Source organism: Oryctolagus cuniculus, chromosome 5 (genome assembly GCF_051225735.1).
Source record: "Oryctolagus cuniculus isolate XC-2025 breed Fujian yellow rabbit chromosome 5, ASM5122573v1, whole genome shotgun sequence".
NCBI lineage: Eukaryota > Metazoa > Chordata > Mammalia > Lagomorpha > Leporidae > Oryctolagus > Oryctolagus cuniculus.
In genome coordinates, this window is record NC_142871.1 from 165,492,478 (window position 1) to 165,509,941 (window position 17,464).

The window sequence follows — 17,464 nt, forward strand, 5'->3', positions numbered from 1 at the left end:
GAACCACCACACTGGGCCACTACTCATGAACCACCACACCCGGCCACGGCTCATGAACCACCACACCGGGCCACTGCTCATGAACCACCACACCGGGCCACTGCTCATGAACCACCACACCGGGCCACTGCTCATGAACCACCACACCCGGCCACGGCTCATGAACCACCACACCCGGCCACGGCTCATGAACCACCACACCGTCTGTGAAGTGACAGTCGCAGTGTTTCGAGCACTGCACGTCCCATCATGTCTGCCGCTTACACCTTGGTGCCACATTGTGATTTTGAGCTGTTGATGGATTTCCTATGCTTTGTTAATTTTCCCATATAAAATAATAAGACACAGGTTTTCACTAGTTTTTTTTTTTACTAAGTCTGGCATTTCAGGCAGATTACTGAGGTGTTTTTTTTTTTTTTTAATATTTATTTACTTGAAAGGCAGAGAATGCCAGATTCCTTCCATTTGCTGGGTCATTCCTCAAACGGCAGCCAAGGCCAGGGCTGGGCCAGGCAGCACCCAGGATCCCGGAACTCCCATCCCAATCTGCGAAGCGGATGCAGGCGCCCAAGCCCTTGGGCTATCTCCCGCTGCTTTCCCAGGGGCACTAGCAGGGAGCGGGATCGGGACTCGAACCTGCACACGGGATGCCGGCGTCACGGGGGCAGAACCTACCGTGCCGCAACACCGGGCCCCAAGATCGCTGTGTTTAATGCAGACGCCTCTCCAGCCTGTGTTACACTTCCAATGCTTACCTTGCAAATCCCCTGCCCCCCGTTTCTTCCTCATCCTGTCACCACAAAACCGATATTCGCGGACGCCGTTCAACCCACGTCCGACTGCTGCGCACCCCCAAGCCCGAGCAGCTCGCAGCAGCGCAGACCCCGGCGCGCACCCGAAAGGCCCGGGTGGTGACCCCTCAGAGCCGCGACCGTCGCGGGGGAAAGCGAAGGTCCAGGCGGTCCTCCCTGACGCGGCCACTGGGGTCCGCGGCTGGCCACCGCGCCCTGAGGCCGCCCGGGGCCGGTCAGCGGCCGCCGAGGCGTCGTCTCCGCATCGGAGGCGGTGGGTTCACGGTGTCAGACGCCGCGCGCCAAGGAGCGTCAGCGGAGGTTCCTCACGGAACCGGCCCGGAGGTCGCCGCGAGAAGCGCCATCCCGCCGGGCAGCTGCCGAGCCGCACTGCGCATGCCCGCGGGTGGGGCGGGGGCAAAAGGAAGGGGCGGGGCATAAAAGGAAGGGGCGGAGCTCTGGAGCGGCAGCAACAGGCGGGAGCATGGCCACGCTGCGCCGGCTGCGAGAGACGCCGCAGCACTTCCTGTCCTGCGTGATGTCGAGTTTCCACGATCCAAGGCCCCGCCACCGGCATTTCGTGGAGACGCACTATTATAATTACAAGGTGAGTTCGTCTCCGCGGGCGGTCCAGAGTTCCGAAGCAGCCGCGCTCAGATTTCGCTATGGCGGGACCGTCGTGGGCGTGCGGGGCAGGCGGCGGCATGATGGGAATTGTAGTCTCTTCTCGGCCCCGGACTCTTAGCTCTCAGGGCTGGAGGACTACAACTCCCAGGATGCGGTGCGCCGTGCCCGCCGCTGTTGAGGGATTGAGCGGTGGGAGCGCCTCTCGCTGTTTCCCGGAGCGCCGCCGGCTGGTGCCTCGTGTCCTGGGCTCTCCGCTCTGGGACGGAGAGAGGGGTGTGCGGGCCTGGGGTGGTTGACCATGGCCGCTTGGAACTCTCCCCTTCGCGCGGCGTCCTCCGCACCGGCTCCCTGTGGTGCTGAGTCCCGCACCCGCCTGTGCCTGGGGGGCTTCCCCGTGCATTGTGCCGTGCACAGGCCCGGGGAGCTCTCTGCTTTCCTAGCCGCAGACACCCCACAGAACTAGCCTTCCGTGGTGAAGAGTTACGGCTGGCGTCTACACCCGCGCCCACGTGGAAGTGACTGGGTTCGATGGTCAGCCCTCTCCTGACTCCAGCTGCCCGCTGATGCAGACCCCGAGAGGAGAGGTGGCTCAGGCGATGGGCTTCCTGCCGCCCGCATGGGAGACCTGGATAGCATTGCTGGCTCTGGCTTCGGTTGCAGGCATTTGGAGAGTGAACCAGCAGATGGGAGATTTCTCTCTTTCTCCCTTTCAAATAAGATTTAAAAAAAAATATTTGGAAGGCAGAAATGCAGAGAGAGAGAGAGAGAGAGAAATCTTCCATCCGCTGGTTCGGTGGCCAGGGCAGGGCTGGGCCAGCCAGGAGCTTCCTCCGGGCCTCCCACGTGGGTGCAGGGGCCCAAGCACCTGGGCCAGCTTCCGCTGCTTTCCCAGGTGCCTTAGCAGGGAGCTGGATGGGAAGTGGAGCAGCCGGGAGTAGAACCCGTGCCCGCATGGGATGCCGGTGCCGGCAGGGCAGGTTCAACCTTCTGTTGCCACAGCGCCAGTCACCAAATAACAATTTAAAAAGATTTTTTTTTTCTGCTTCGTGTCTTCACTCTGTTTGCATGCAGAAATGCAAAGCTTGACTTGTCAAGGTTCTGTGCTTGAAATCAGTAGGTGAGCTTGGCGTTCCGCCACCTCCGTGTATGTATTCCAGTAAAAACTGGAGAAGCAGCCACTTTGACGCTCTCACCTCCTTGCCGAACACCTGGCTGTTGGTGGTGAAAGTGAGACGGAGTTTGTACGTGTCCCACTAGGTTTCGTTTCTCATTCCGGAATGTGCCTTGCTACCAAAGGAACTGAAGAGCCTGGTCACGGAGCTCGGGCCCTATTATCTTGTGAAGAATTTACCTCTGCATGAATTCATCACACCTGAATTCATCAACACCTTTGTGAAGAAAGGTATGAAAAACCGCACAACGTGTGAGCAGGCAGGGGTGTGTTCTAGAAGGTGGCCGGGGGCGGTTTTGTTGTGGAAGCCACATGGTGTCCTTATGCAGACTAAGACAGCAGTGATGTAGCCAGGAGACTGGCTCTCATGGGACTACTATGTGCATGGCTCATTGCTGACATTGGGACAAGGCGTGGTTGTCCAAGGAGACTGTCACAATACTGGGTTCCTCTTGTCCCAGGCAGGCCCTGTGGGGGTAGCCTGTGTGTCGAAGGGCGTGCATTACTACCCCCACTCCCCAGGGTCGTCACCCTCCTCTCTGGTGTGCCCTCTTTCCGTGGGGATTTCTGATTAGACCTGCCCACACGTGTTGGGTGCGGATGTTGAACGTGGGGTACCCCTCATGGTAAAGCAGGAGTTGATGGAGGAGGGAGGTCTGCGATCGGGGTCCTGCTGTTGGGGGGTGGCTGCGAAGACGCGGCCCACTCTCCTGATGCGGCGCAGCTGCCCTTCCCGGAGCTGAGTGCTCAGACGCGGGGCCCTCCCGCTCTGCGCACCTCGCCCCAGCCAGGCTGACTGGTTTGTTGCAGTTGTCTCCTGGGAGCCGTCCGTGTGAGGCCGTGTTGATGGGACCTTTAGGGAGCCCACTCTGCTCTCGTGACCGCCGCACGCTGGCCACGCACTTGTCCTGCTGTAGGGCCCATGGTGCGCTCTCAGGCGAGCTGGCGAGAAGTCCCGTGCTCATAGTCTCCCCGCCGGACACTGCGGGGCTGCTTGTGAAGCCGGGGCCTTTGTCTTTGGTCTGAAGTTGTTTTGTTAACGGCGTGGACATTCGCAGGCACTTTTCAGTGCCTATTAATTTAGCCCTCGCAACGACTCTATGAAGTAGGCCTGGGGAGCTGAGGCGTGGGGAAGTGGAAGAGCTTTTGAGTGTAAGTCGGAACGCCGCCTTGAGGAGTGTACGTTGACCTGTGTCTACCTGTCGCTCTCTGCCTGCATCCCCAGGGCGCGTGTTCCAGGCTGAGTTCGTTTGTTGATTGATAATAGGGGACTTGCACAAATGGGCCCTTGGTGGCAGAGTGAACCGGCTGGAGGCTGGCCTTCTGCATGTCCCAGGTTACCCTCTGCAGGTGTTGGCCTTATTGAGTGAGCTGGAACGGTGACAGGTACTGACTGTTATTTGCGTGGAAGATTGTTATCACCTGAAAATAATCCACTAATATTATGCAGATGTGGTTTCTTTCTTTTTTTTTTTTCTGCTGTCTTAATCTCTTCTTTGGACTTCTCTCGTACAGGTTCGTGCTATGCACTAACATACAACACAAACATTGACGAAGATAATACTGTTGCCTTGCTACCAAATGGTAACAATACTGATTTTTCTTTCTTTTTCTAATTATAAGAGAAATGCATAATGTTTAGAAAACATGAGGTCACCACCTTTTAACTCCTCCTTCCAAACTCACCTGCTTCTTATAGGAAATTGTGAATAACTTGCTATTTTCCCGCCCAGACATTTTCAGTGAGTTTATAAACGCACAAAGAAGGTTTATAATGTAAATTCCATCATACTACTTCAGTATGAAGTACCTAGCGTAGACACTTTCTGTATCAGCGCACATACAGTCATGCATTGCTTAACAGTAAGGCTGTGTTCTGAGAAAGGCATGAATAGGAGATTTTGTGGTTGTATGGAAACCATTGAGTGTAAGACACAAGCCCAGATGATACAGCCCGCTACACACCTGAGCTGTGCGGGGTAGCCGGTGGTTCCCAGGGCCGTGATGAAATCAAACCAAGCACAGGGAAGATGATGGGATCAAGAGGCAGGGCAGGCTCCAGGTGTACGAGGCTGCTGTCAGCGCAGCGTGGCAGACTTGGTGTGTGTGTGTGTTTGTTACCGTTTACTTAGTTTCATCTACTTGAAAACCAGAGTGAGAGAATCTTCTATATGCGGATTCATTCCCCAGATGCCCACAACCTACAGGGCCCGGCAGGCCAAAGCCAGAAGAAGGCTACAGTTCCCTCTGACTCTACCACGAGGGTGGCTGGGGCCTAAGTACTTGAGCCATATCTGCTCCTTCCCAGGTGTGTTAGCCGGAAACTGGATCAGAAGCAGAGCAGGGGGCCTTGAATCAGACTGACGCTCTGATCCAGGATTTGGGCATCTTCTGCTGCCTCCAGGACACTGTCAGGAAATTGGATCAGAAGTGGAGGAGCCAAGACCTGATCCCAGGCACTGCGCCATGGGATGCTGGTGTCCTAAGCAGCAGCTTATCCCACTGTGCCACAATACCTGCCCAGTTTTATAGCAACCTTTTAAATATTTATAAAAATGTATTCATTTATTTGAAAGAGTTACAGAGAGAGAGGGAGAGACACAGAAAGATTTTCCGTCCACTGATTGACTCCCTCAATGGCCACAATGGCCAGCACTAGGCCAGGCCAAAGCCAGGAGCCAAGAGCCAGGAGCTTCATCCAGGTCTCCTGCATGGGTGGCAGGGGCCCAAGTACACGGGCCATCTTCTGCTACTTTTCCCAGGCTGTTAACAGTGAGCTGGTTTGAGTGGAGTAGGTCAGGCATGAACTGGCAGCTGGATGGGATGCCAGCATTGGTAGGCAGCAGTTTTGCCCATTATGCCATAATGCCGACCCCTAAACTTTTTTTTTTAAAGGTTTATTTATTTGTTTGAAAGGCAGAGTGAGAGGCAAAGAGAAAGAGAGATCTTCTGATTGTTCACTCCCCCTCCCCCTTCCTCTCCCTCTCTGCCCTGCTATAACTCTGCCTTTCACATAAATCTTTTAAGAAAAAAAAAAGGGAGAAGAAGAAATGGAGTCTCCGGGACTAAAACCAGGCACTCTATAAAAAAAGCAGGGCGGGGAGGGGAGTAGCCAGGACTTGAAGTAGCATTCACATGGAATGCTGGTGTTGTAGGTGCTGGCTTAACCAGCTGCACCACAATGCCAGTCCCCCATTTTTTGTGTGTGTGTATTCAAGCGTATACTTAATAAGAACAGTGTAGTAAATACACTAACCAGTACCTAGTTTATCATCAAGTGTGGTGCACTGTACGGAATTGTCTGTGCTCTGCACTAGACGCGTTTACACCAGCATCACCAGAGACATGTGGGGAGAGTGTGTGGTGCAATGCAACTGTGTGATAGGTGTTTTCCAGCTCCATTATAATTGTAGAGGACCCACCTTCGAATATGCGGTTCCTTATTGACCAAAATGTCATGGTCTGGGCCGTGACTGTAGCTCTGACTTACTGTTTTTATTGTCCTGAATGTATTCAAAAGACCCAGTGGGTCTTGATTTGTTTATTCTTTCTTTAATAGAAATTTGGATTATCTCTAGGTTCACTGTTATAAGTAACAGCATTGTCTCTTTAACATGTAAGTAGTATTCTGTAATAAGATGTGTGTATATATAAGTCATAGCCTTAAAAATTAGGTCTTTGTATGCAGTTTATTACATGGATGTGGTAATTGTATGCTAGCTGTTCAGTTTGGCTGGCTTGCTTACTTGTGTAGTCAGAACCCTGCGTCGAATTTTTAGTGTCTACTTTATGGGTATTATTTGATTTGTAGGGAAATTAATTTTATCCCTGGATAAAGACACTTATGAAGAAACTGGACTTGAAGGTCATCCATCTAAGTATTCTGGCAGAAAAAGTATGAGATTTAGTAAGTATGATTTGTGCCCTATCAGTTTCCAACAAGTTAGTTATCTTCCTGTGGCAATTTAATTTTAAATGTTAGAATTGCCTCTCATCTCTTTGTTCAGAAACATAGGGCTTTTCCTTGTCTCAACCAATTGAACTTGGCTGTTAAATCTCTCTCTCCAGTAGTAGACTGAGTTTTATAAAGAACATATAATTGGACTATTTCATTAGATATGTATGCTTTGTGTCAAAAATTCGAAGTAATGAACCCAAAGTAAGAGTCTAAAACTTTTTTTGCCTAAGATTTATTTATTTATTTGAAAGGCAGAGTCGCAGAGAGGCAGAGAGAGAGAGAGAGAGAGAGAGAGAGATCTTCCATCCTCTGGTTCGCAAAGGGCTGCAGTGGCCGGAGCTGGGCTGCTCCGGAGCCAGGGACCTCCTCCAGGTCTCCCATGTGGGTGCAGGGGTCTAAGGATTTGGACCACCTTCCACTGCTTTCCCAGACACACTAGTAGGGAGCTGGATTGGAAGTAGAGCAGTGGGTATTTGAACCAGTGCCCATATGGGATGCTGGCACTGCAGGTGGTGGCTTTACCCCTACGCCACAATGCTGGCCCCTAAAACTACTTCTTAATAAAGAATTTCCTTTGACTTTTTTTCCCCCAAGTCTTTATGATTCCTAATAGGAATCCGTGAGTGAAGACATGTTCTGCTGTCAGTGTCTGGTCTGGGCATCAGCAGAGAAGTCCACTGTGTCCATAGGTGGATTATAGCGGCCCTCCCAAGGACCCCTGCCCTGTTCTTTATTTTATTTTTTTATTTATTGAAAGAAAAAGAGAGGCCCCATTGACTCCCCAAATGCCCAGAACAGCTTCGGGGCCAAAGCCAGGAGCTAGGAACCCCACATGCATCTCCTCCGTGAAATGGCAGGAGCCCAGTTAGTCGAGCCATCCTCACTGCCGCCTGGGCGCTGCGTTAGCAGGAAGCTGGAGTCAGGAGTGGAGCTGGATACTGAACCCACGATGGGACGTGAGCATCTCAGCATCTTACTGCAGGCCAGATGCCCGCTCTGCCCTTGGTCTCTGCCCTAGAGAAGATAGGAACTTAGACCAGGGTTGTGACTAGCTCTCAGTGCTGGAAATGCCTGGTAAAGGGATCGCTTTGATTGGCTAAACCCAGAGAGTACAAGAAGAACAAAATAATTTTCACTATCTGTGATATTTTTAAAATTTCTGATTTACAGAATACAACACTTGTCTGCAGTGCAGGCTGTATGTGATGTATATGTATGAATAAAATGTGTATTCCTTCTTGCATTTTTAAAGTCGTTTCCGTTGATTTGATGGAGTTATCCTTTAACCTGAATTCTAAGAAGTATAAGAGAACATCTTGGTCCTTCAAAGAAAAGAAGCCCCTGAAGTTCAATTTTCTTTTCGCTTGGCACAATACAGGTATGAAGAATAAATAACACGACAGTGCGGTGAGTTTGAAGTCTAATTGTTAGGTACAGAGGAATAATGGGAGTGAATGGTGGTTCATCCCTGTGGTCAAGGTTCTGTCATACATGTGTGTAACTATCCCTGTGGTCAAGGTTCTGTCATATACATGTGTGTAACCATCCCTGTGGTCAGGGTTCTGTCATACATGTGTGTAACCATCCCTGTGGTCAGGGTTCTGTCATACATGTGTGTAACCATCCCTGTGGTCAGGGTTCCATCATACACATGTGTGTAACCATCCCTGTGGTCAGGGTTCTGTCATATACATGTGTGTAACCATCCCTGTGGTCAAGGTTCTGTCATATACATGTGCGTAACCATCCCTGTGGTCAGGGTTCTGTCATATACATGTGCGTAACCATCCCTGTGGTCAGGGTTCTGTCATATACATGTGTGTAACCATCCCTGTGGTCAGGGTTCCATCATACACATGTGTGTAACCATCCCTGTGGTCAAGGTTCTGTCATATACATGTGTGTAACCATCCCTGTGGTCAGGGTTCTGTCATATACATGTGTGTAACCATCCCTGTGGTCAGGGTTCTGTCATATACATGTGTGTAACCATCCCTGTGGTCAGGGTTCTATCATATACATGTGTGTAACCATCCCTGTGGTCAGGGTTCTGTCATATACATGTGTGTAACCATCCCTGCTGTCAGGGTTCTGTCATACATGTGTGTAACCATCCCTGTGGTCAGGGTTCTATCATACACATGTGTGGTCAAGGTTCTGTCATACACATGTGTGTAAAAACATCATTAAGGAAGCTGAACCAGGCCTTCAGACAGCCCTGGAAACCGTATCAGGATCATCAGGCACATGGCCATCTGCCTCAATGCTCTTGGGTTTCCTGTAGATCAGAGATCAGGAAAGTAGCTTCAGAGCAGCTAATCTAACTGTTTCTCCCCATCATTCTCTCCAGTTTACCCCCAATAGTCTTGGTTGTTATATATATATAATATATATATTTGACAGCAGAGTTAGACAGTGAGAGAGAGGGAGAGAAAGGTCTTCCTTCTGTTGGTTCACTCCCCAAATGGCCACCACGGCTAGCACGTTGCGCCGATCCGAAGTCAGGAGCCAGGTACTTCCTCCTGGTCTCCCATGCGGGTGCAGGGCCCAAGCACCTGGGCCATCCTCCACTGCCTTCCCGGGCCACAGCAGAGAGCTGGACTGGAAGAGGGGCAACTGGGACTAGAACCCGGTGCCCACATGGGGTGCCGGTGCCGCAGGCAGAGGATTAACCTAGTGAGCCACGGCGCCGGCACCCATTGGCTATTATATTTTAAATTAATATCAATTATGGATGCATCTGTGGCCTACTTACGCATTGTGAGAAAACAACTCACACATGTCATTAAATACGTGTAACTTTTAATTGATTATAACAGTACATTTAGTTCAGATTGCCATGTTTTTGAACATGTTGATCTGCTTTGACTGTCGAGTGGATTGCCCCTTTCAGAAGTGAATCTTCTGCGCCTCCCAAGCTTACGCTAATCAGATCGGTGGGCATCGCGATGGTGAGGTGCTGGGGAAGCGCAGGGCTCTGCTGCTGAAGGCGAGTCTCTGGTCACTGCCTGCCCTCGCCGCCTTCATGAGCCCTGTTTCTGTAGGACCTCGCGCATACTTGCGCGTGTGGTAGGAAAGGAGCAGAGAGAGTTCCTGAAGTGTCAATTGCTTGAATCCTGTGAAGCCACCACACTTGGCTGTGAATAGCTCCTGTTCCTAAGACTCTTGAGTCCTTCAAGGATTTGTTAGGGGCTCTGAAAGGTCTGGGATTTCACTTCACTTGCAGGCTTACCAGGTGGCCTCCCGGAGTCTTGGGGTTGCTGAAGTAAGATATGATATTGTTGGGTCAGAGACAGTGGACTTAATTCCTCAAAGCAGTAGCAGTGGGCAGCGTCTATTCGTCAGGATTCTCCAGAGACAGAACCAAAAGGTGGATGCATGGACGGATAGAAGAGTGGCTAGATGATGGGTGGGTGGACGGATGAATAGGTGGATGGGTGCACGGGTGGGTGGTTGGATAGTAAATGTATGGGTGCATTTACTACGGCTGATGTGAGTATGGAGGTTGGGAAGTCCTCTGTAGTTGTCTGTAAGCTGGGGACCTAAGGATGCTAGTGGTATGGCTCAGTCCCCGTCAGAGTTTCGGAACTGGGGAGCCAGTGTTGCAGCTGCTGGGGTTCCAGAGGCTTGGGTCTTGGAGTTTTGCTGTTTAGCAGCAGGAGAAAAGGATGTCCCTGCTTGAGAGAACAGATTTGCCTGCCTTCTGTCCTGTGCTCTCTGGGCCTTTGGTGGACAGGATGGTGCCCACCCATGTTGAGGGCAGATCTTCTCCACTTGGCTTGGCAACTCATATGCCAGCCTCCTCCAGAAATGTCCTCGCAGATAGACCGGAGGTCGGCTTTATCACAGCCGCAGTACCCTCGGAGCAGGCCAGTTGACACCAGGTGTCAGCATTAGCACCGGTTACCAAGTCCCAGTTCCCATGGCGTGACCCGGAGTTGGCCAGGTAGTGCTGGCATTTGCCATAGGTTCTATCATGGGAGAACCCAGAACTTCAAGAATTCACATTTTTTTTTTTAAGTATTTTATTTGAAAGGGAGAGTGACAGAGAAGGTGAGACATAGAGAGATCTTCCATCCACTGGTGCACTCCCCAAATGGCTGCAATGGCCAGGATCCTGGAACTCCATCCGGTCTCCCACGTGGGTGCAGGGGCCCAAGCACCTGGTCCATCTTCCTCTCCTTTCCCTGGGGCATTAACATGGAGCTGAATCAGAAGCAGAGCAGCCAGGACTTGAACCAGCACCCTGATGGGATGGCAGCCTCACAGGCAGCGGCTTAACCTGCTGCACCGCAGTGGCAGCCCCTGGAATTCCCTCTGCACTGTGCAGGCAGCCGGATGAGCTCTGGACAGTGAGCAGGCCTGCCCCGTGCTCCACCAGGGGTCCGTCTTTCTCTCTTCCGAGGTCGTTGGCTCTGCAGACACTCCTGAAAGACACCCTAGATTTTACTGGGTTTTCCAGGGCAAGCTCAAATGAGACTTTATCATCATTAGTTCTGCTTCTGTTTCCTACGTAGAGACTGTACAGCTGTGTTCCGTTCTCTGTAGAGCTCACCAGTGTTAGTCATCCATAAAGAATGTATCAGCTGAAGTTTCCTTGTGAGGGCAAACAGTGGAACTCGTGTGGGTCTGGTCGGAAAGTGTTGTACTTTTCCAGGAAAACGTGAACGGAGACGAGTGTTTACAGAGCTCTGGACAAGGCGCTGGAAGCCACTGTAAAGGACAGTGACTTGAATGCAGCTTTGCATAGCTTCCGCCTTATGTAATCCCGCCTGCTTCCCCTCACTCTCGGACGGGAATGGGGTAGGGTCGGGGATTCTCTGGACCCGTTTGCAATATGCTAACGTGGGATGCTTTCAGGTGCTGCAGAGTCGTCCCTGATGTCGTACTTCTCCAACTACCACATCCAGGAGCATCAGCCCAAAGTCTCCGGGAGCAGCCTGGGGGAGCTGCCCTGCCCCGTGCTGCAGAGCGACTACATTGCGGGCCTGCCGGGCGTGCTCTGCGGGGCGCCGGAGCTCTTCGAGTGGCTCGGCGCCGTCTGCAGCAACGTGGACCAGTGCGTATCCGCCGTCCCCCGTCCTGCCCGGCCTCGGTGTTTCCATAACATCACCGCTCCGGACGTGAGCCTGTGGTGGCTACAAATGCGTTTTCTTTTCTTTTGTTTCTCTGTGACAGAAATAACGAACCCCACAATTTCATATCCACCTACTGCTGTCCTCAGCCCAACACGGCCTTGGCAAAGGCGTATCTGTGCAGCATCACCGGTTTCCTGCTTCCCGAGAAGATCTGCCTGCTGCTGGAGCGGCTGCGGTGAGGACGCCTGGCCTTGTGTGTCCTGCTCGGCCACTCAGGCCGCGGGCGGTGCTGAGGTTCCACGTCGCAGGGCCCCCCGTGACTCCCCGTTCCCTTGCTTGGCCTCATGGTTTAGTAACATCGTCCTGTTCAGTGGCGTGGTTTTCCCTGATGGCAACATTGAGTGGCCAAGCGCTTGTCCCGACAGAGAGAAGAGCAGAGCGGAGCTTCGGTTCCTTAGGCGTGAGCTGCTCGCTCCGTTGGCCCTGCTGCCCCGTGCTGCTGGGTACGGCCAGAGTCACCGTGTCGCTTAAAACGCAGCACACTCCTTGTGACACGTGAGCTGCGTTAAGGATGGGAGTTCTTCAAGATACTTCATTCTGAAGTGGGAGCAAACAGTTGGCCGTCTCGGAATCCAAATCACCTCTAAGATTTGTCCCGTTATAAGAATTCTGTGAACCGCTGGGCCTTGGTAATGTCCCAGGGATGGCATAGAACAGATAGGTGTTTCCATCAGGGGCGGTTCTGTGCCTCACGTGAGGGCTCTCTGATCCCTGTCACTTGAGCTCAATCCTCTTTGCTCATCTTGCATCTTCAGTCTCCGCTTTTAAAATGTCCAAGGTTGAAGGCCCGAGGGTCTTATCATAAGTTTAGCACCCTTTCTCCCATATTTTAGTTTAATGCATTGGCTTTCTTTAGCAAGAATGTCAGGTTGGTGAAAATCTGGTGAGTTATTCCACAGCATTTCTGGTAACAGACACTTGACCGGTGGTCTCGCCGGGAGGGGAGCTGTCCTGCCGCCCTTGCCAGGCCTGCTTTTGCCGGTTGGTTCTTGCAGGTGGCGCTCCAGAGCTGGAGTGGGCTTTGCTGGGTGTACTCACACTTCTTATGGAGGTCGCACAGTGTGACATCAGAGATTGAATCTGCATGTCCTGGGCTTTGGCTGTAAAGCTGAGGTCTCGATTTCATAAACACACCAGAAATACTGCTTACACTGGATAAGCTTTTAGCAATCGGAGCGTCCCTAAGCCCCCTGGTTTAAGAGGTGTCTTCCTTTTCCAGCCACTACTTCGATGAGCCGAAGTTAGCTCCGTGGCTAACACTGTCGGTCCACAGCTTCGCAGACAGCCCTGTTGCATGGAGAGAAAAGGAACACGGTTTTCACAAAGGAGGCGAACATATATATAACTTCGTGATTTTTAACAATCAGGACTATTGGCTTCAGTTGGCTGTTGGTGCCAATGACGACTGTTTCCTGTGAAAAATGCAAACAGCAGAACTATTTGTGGGGCCAGTGTTGTGGTACAGTGGGTCAAAGCTGCTGCTTGGAGTACTGGCATCCCGTATCCGCACTGGTTCGAGTCCTGGCTGCTCTGCTTCTGATCCAGCTCCCTGCTAATGCTCCTGGGAAAGCAGTGGAAGATGGTCTACACAGATGTGGGAGACGTGGATGGAGTTCCTGACTCCTGGCCTCAGCCTGGCCCCAGTCCTGGACGTTGTGGCCGTTTGAGGAGTGAACCAGCAGATGGACGATCAATCTCTCTGTATCTCCGTCACTCTGCCTTTCAAATAAATACATAAATCTTTTTAAAAGTATTATATCCTGTTTGTTTATGCTTTAGAAAGGCTGTGTGTGCACTCTGGCTTGTACAGTGATGACATATCTCAGGGCAGCCTCAGCCAGCATTCTGCTCTGGCCTTGGGGCCAGTCTGCCAGCAGCTGGGTCTCTTCTGTGTCAGTGTCAACATGAGGTTTTATAGAGGAAGCCTGAATGGCCAGGCACCCAGGGAGGATTAAGTCCCTGAGTGAGAAGTGTGGTGTCGCTCAATTTTCTCATAATTAAAAGAAATCTTTGTGTCATCCTTACTAGGGCTACTCCCTGCTGTAGGTGGCATTGTGTAGTGGCTTCTTAATGCTGGTGAGTCTGAGGCTTGATCTCAGGCCAGCCTGGTTCATGATTGTGTGTGCTCACCCTGGACCAGGGAAAGACCAATGAAGACCGTCAGTTGTTAGCAAACAAGTTGAATTTCTCGTCCAGTGTGGCTGATAGGGGCCGGTGGAGAACAAACTTCTGCAATATGCATGAAGAACTATGCTTTAAAATGTGTCAATAAGCTGTGCAAAGGCACAACTGAGCTTTTCACAGGCCAGGGTGGGGAAGGGGCAGTAAAACAGTTTTCCTGCCCAAGGGAGGAAAACTGATGGAAGACCTCATAAAGCTGAGACCCCAAAAGAATCGACTTAGTGTGAGTGCAAGCTGTGAATAAAACTGTCCACTTTCCCCATTCTCCCAAGGAACACTGTCCCCTGAGAGTGTGTGTGCATGCAAACACGGGAATATGCATAGAGAATGAAGTAGTGTGGAATTTATAATACCTTAAAAGTGCAGCAGATGTCTGTGTAGCAGTCCAGAATAGCTTGAAGACTGAGGGACGGGGCTGGTGTTCTGTGGGTGCCTTTTTTAGTCCCGGCTGCTCCACTTCTGATCCAGCTCTCTGCTGTGGCTTGGGAAAGAAGTGGAGAATGGCCCAAGTGCTTGGGCCCCTGCACTCACATGGGAGACCCGGAAGAAGCCCCTGGCTTCAGATAGGCCCAGCTCTGGCCATTGCAGCCATTTGGGAGTGAACTAGTGTATTGAAGATCTCTCTTTTTGTCTCTCCTCTCTAACTTTACCTTTCAAATAAATAAATTAAAAAGTAACTGAGGGAATATTGGGAGCACTTTTATGCCAATAAATTCAACAAATTTTTTTCAGGCAGAAGGAAAATGCCTATAGAAAGGAGTGAAGAATGCTAGAAATAGTTAACAGGCAAGTCTATGATTTATTTAAGCCTTTTTTAAAGATAACAAAATGAAGTAGTGTGGAATTTATAATTTATGTAAAAGTAAAGTAGATGTGTGCTATAGTTGTATATAATAGCTTAAAGACCATGGGAATATTGGGAACACTGTTATGACAATACAGCAATGTAGGCTGGCGTCGCGGCTCACTAGGCTAATCCTCCGCCTGCGGCGCCGGCACACCGGGTTCTAGTCTTGGTTGGGGCGCCGGATTCTGTCCCGGTTGCTCCTCTTCCAGTGCAGCTCTCTGCTGTGGCCAGGGAGTGCAGTGGAGGATGGCCCAAGTGCTTGGGCCCTGCAACCCATGGGAGACCAGGAGAAGCACCTGGCTGCTGCCATCGGATCAGCGCGGTGCGCCGGCCGCAGCGTACCGGCCGCGGCAGCCTTTGGAGGGTGAACCAACGGAAGGAAGACCTTTTTCTCTCTCTCACTGTCCACTCTGTCAAAACAAAACAAAACAAAAAAACAATACAGCAACGTAGATGACCTTGACAAATTCCTTTAAAAACACAAATTACTGAATTTAAGAAATACATCAGAAGTCCTGTATCTATTTAAGATACTGAAACTGTAGTTTGTAAATCTTCCTGCAAAGAATCCAGGCCACGTGACTTCAGTGGCCATGGTTAAGAAGCCATTGCAATTCCTCGTACATTTTTTGAACAAATCAGAGGAAGGAATACTTTCCAACTCGTTCTAAGCCAGAATTAACCGACCTTGGCCATTTACAGGAGAACGAAGCTACAAACAGCTACAAACAGCATTCTTTTTTTTTTTTTTTTTTGAGTTCTCTTCGAAGGATTTTATTTCAAGATAAAGCAAAACTTCCATCCAGACCATGCATATGCCAAAAAATAAAGTATTTTGCCTTATGCATCCTTCAGAGAGAGCATATGCCCTTCAAAGAGGGCACAGTGGCATCAGTGTCTAAAACATCTTCATGCAGTCCTCAGAAGCTCTATTCCAGTCACTGGAAATGCTTCTCTGTTTTCGACTGACATGGTGTTTGTTAGGAAACCTCTAACAACTTACGCAGCTTCTTGGGGGGTGAACTCCGAGACTCCCGAAGTTTCCTGCAGTGATCTCATCTTTCTGGCTCCCTGAGCCCTGGAAGCACAATCGAGGAAATCCTGGTCTCTTTGCCACACGCTCCATCCATCGCGGAGTTCATTCTGCTTCCAGCAAGCCTTCATCAGCAACACCTGCATGACACAGGTCGCCTCGCCCTTCTGGCACTGCTCCCCAAGGGTTAGCTAGGATGAGGGTTCGCTGGGCTTCAGTATAGGCCTCCGCGGGTTCCCGGGCCAGGCCAGGTGGCCCTGAAGACTGGGCGTCGCCACTGCTCCCGGAGCTCCCCGCAGGCTCTCACAAACAGTGTTCTTGATGACTGTAAGGTGGGAAGTCTAAGCAGAAGTGTAACAGCTTGTTTTTAATTGACACACAGTGATGGAGTTAGGGAGTACAGGCTGACGTTTCAGTCCTGTGGACAGTGCACGGCGCAGTATCACCACCTCCCATGTATCATTTCTCTGTGTCGGGAACATTCAGCATCCGCTGTACGAGCTACCTGGCAGCGCACCGTGAACTGTCAAGTGTGGTTATCCCATTGTGCTGTAACGTTAGACGTTGTTCTTCCATGGCCTAAGTCCTTGGGCCCCTGCACGCACGTGGGAGACCTGGAAGAAGCTCCTGGACCCTGGCTTCAGATCAGCGCAGCTCGGGCCATTGGGGCCATCTGGGGAGTGAACCAGCGGATGGAAGACCTTTCTTTGTCTCTACCTCTCTCTGTAACTCTTTCAAGTAAATAAAATAATTCTTTTTTTTTTTTTTGAAAGTTGTTCTTCCTGTCCAGCTGCACCACTGCACCACTGACAGTTCTCTCCGTGTCTTCTGCCCCCCACCCCAGGGTGTTCCCAGGCTCCGCTGTCCACTATTCCTCTCTGCCTCTCCCATGTGAGAGCATTGTAGTATTCATCTTCCTGTATCCGGCTTATTTCATCTGACGAGATCTCCCGTCCCATCCATGCTGTTACAGCTGGCAGATTCTTTTTTATGGCCGAGTAATGTTCTGTTGTTTATATGTACCGTGTTTTCTTTCTCCTTTCATCTGTTGATGGACAGCTAGGTGATTCCATTTTTGGCTCTTATGAATAGTATGCTGTAAACGTGGGAGCTCAGCTACCTCTGACTTACTTTAAAATTCTTTGTGTATGTACCAGTGGTGGGATAGATGCATCACAGGGTAGATCTATTTTTAGGGTCTTGAGGAACCTCCATACTGTTTCCCGTGATGGTTGCATTAATGTACATTCCTATCAACAGGGCATAGGAGTTCTTTCTATGCATCGTTACCAACAGGTTTTTTGGTGTGTTTTTGATAGTGTCCATTCTAACCAGGGGTGAGATGATGTCTTACTGTAATTTTGATTTGCACTTCTCTAATGAGTAGTGATATTGGGCAATTTTTCATCTGATACCTCCTTTTGAGAAATGTCTGTTAAGGACATCTGCCCATTTTTTCCCCTCAGAAACCTTTAAGTTTTTTTTTTTTTTAATCTATTTTCTTTGAGAGGTAGAGTTACAGACAGAAGGAGAGACAGAGAGAGGTCTTCCCTCCGTTGGTTCATTCCCCAGATGGCTGCAACAGTTGGAGCTGTGCCGATCCAAAGCCAGGAGCCAGGAGACTCTTCCAGGTCTCCCATGCGGGTGCAGAGGCCAAGCACTTGGGCCATCTTCTACTGCTTTCCCAGGCCACAGCAGAGAGCTGGATTGGAAGTGGA

General features: G+C 50.7%; 1 protein-coding gene and 1 pseudogene across 2 annotated transcripts; one reads left to right on the top strand and one right to left on the bottom strand.

Annotated features, from left to right (window-relative positions):
- The first annotated feature begins 1,237 nt into the window (after window positions 1-1,237).
- Window positions 1,238-13,438, top strand: RPP40 (ribonuclease P/MRP subunit p40). 2 transcript variants are annotated; one of them, XM_002720961.5, is made up of 8 exons: window positions 1,238-1,398; window positions 2,676-2,820; window positions 4,105-4,173; window positions 6,401-6,496; window positions 7,800-7,925; window positions 11,408-11,606; window positions 11,726-11,860; window positions 12,905-13,438. In XM_002720961.5, exons 1-8 carry the CDS (start codon window positions 1,276-1,278, stop codon window positions 13,101-13,103), a joined length of 1,092 nt encoding a protein of 363 aa, XP_002721007.2. In that variant the 5' UTR covers window positions 1,238-1,275; the 3' UTR covers window positions 13,104-13,438. The 2 variants fall into 2 exon arrangements, with proteins under 2 accessions (XP_002721007.2, XP_089190637.1); XM_089334511.1 differs by lacking the exon at window positions 1,238-1,398 and adding an exon at window positions 1,479-1,607.
- A 2,173-nt stretch (window positions 13,439-15,611) lies between these two features.
- LOC108178893 (small ribosomal subunit protein mS37 pseudogene) lies at window positions 15,612-17,030 on the bottom strand (annotated as a pseudogene).
- Between the last annotated feature and the right edge of the window lie 434 nt (window positions 17,031-17,464).

Bases quoted from the DNA above. Each gene is read 5' to 3' on its own strand.
- RPP40 (XM_002720961.5), top strand. From the start codon at position 1,276: ATGGCCACGCTGCGCCGGCTGCGAGAGACGCCGCAGCACTTCCTGTCC. The intron at 2,821-4,104 runs GTATGAAAAACC...TCTCTCGTACAG, and splicing joins CAACACCTTTGTGAAGAAAG to GTTCGTGCTATGCACTAACA. The intron at 6,497-7,799 runs GTAAGTATGATT...GCATTTTTAAAG, and splicing joins CAGAAAAAGTATGAGATTTA to TCGTTTCCGTTGATTTGATG.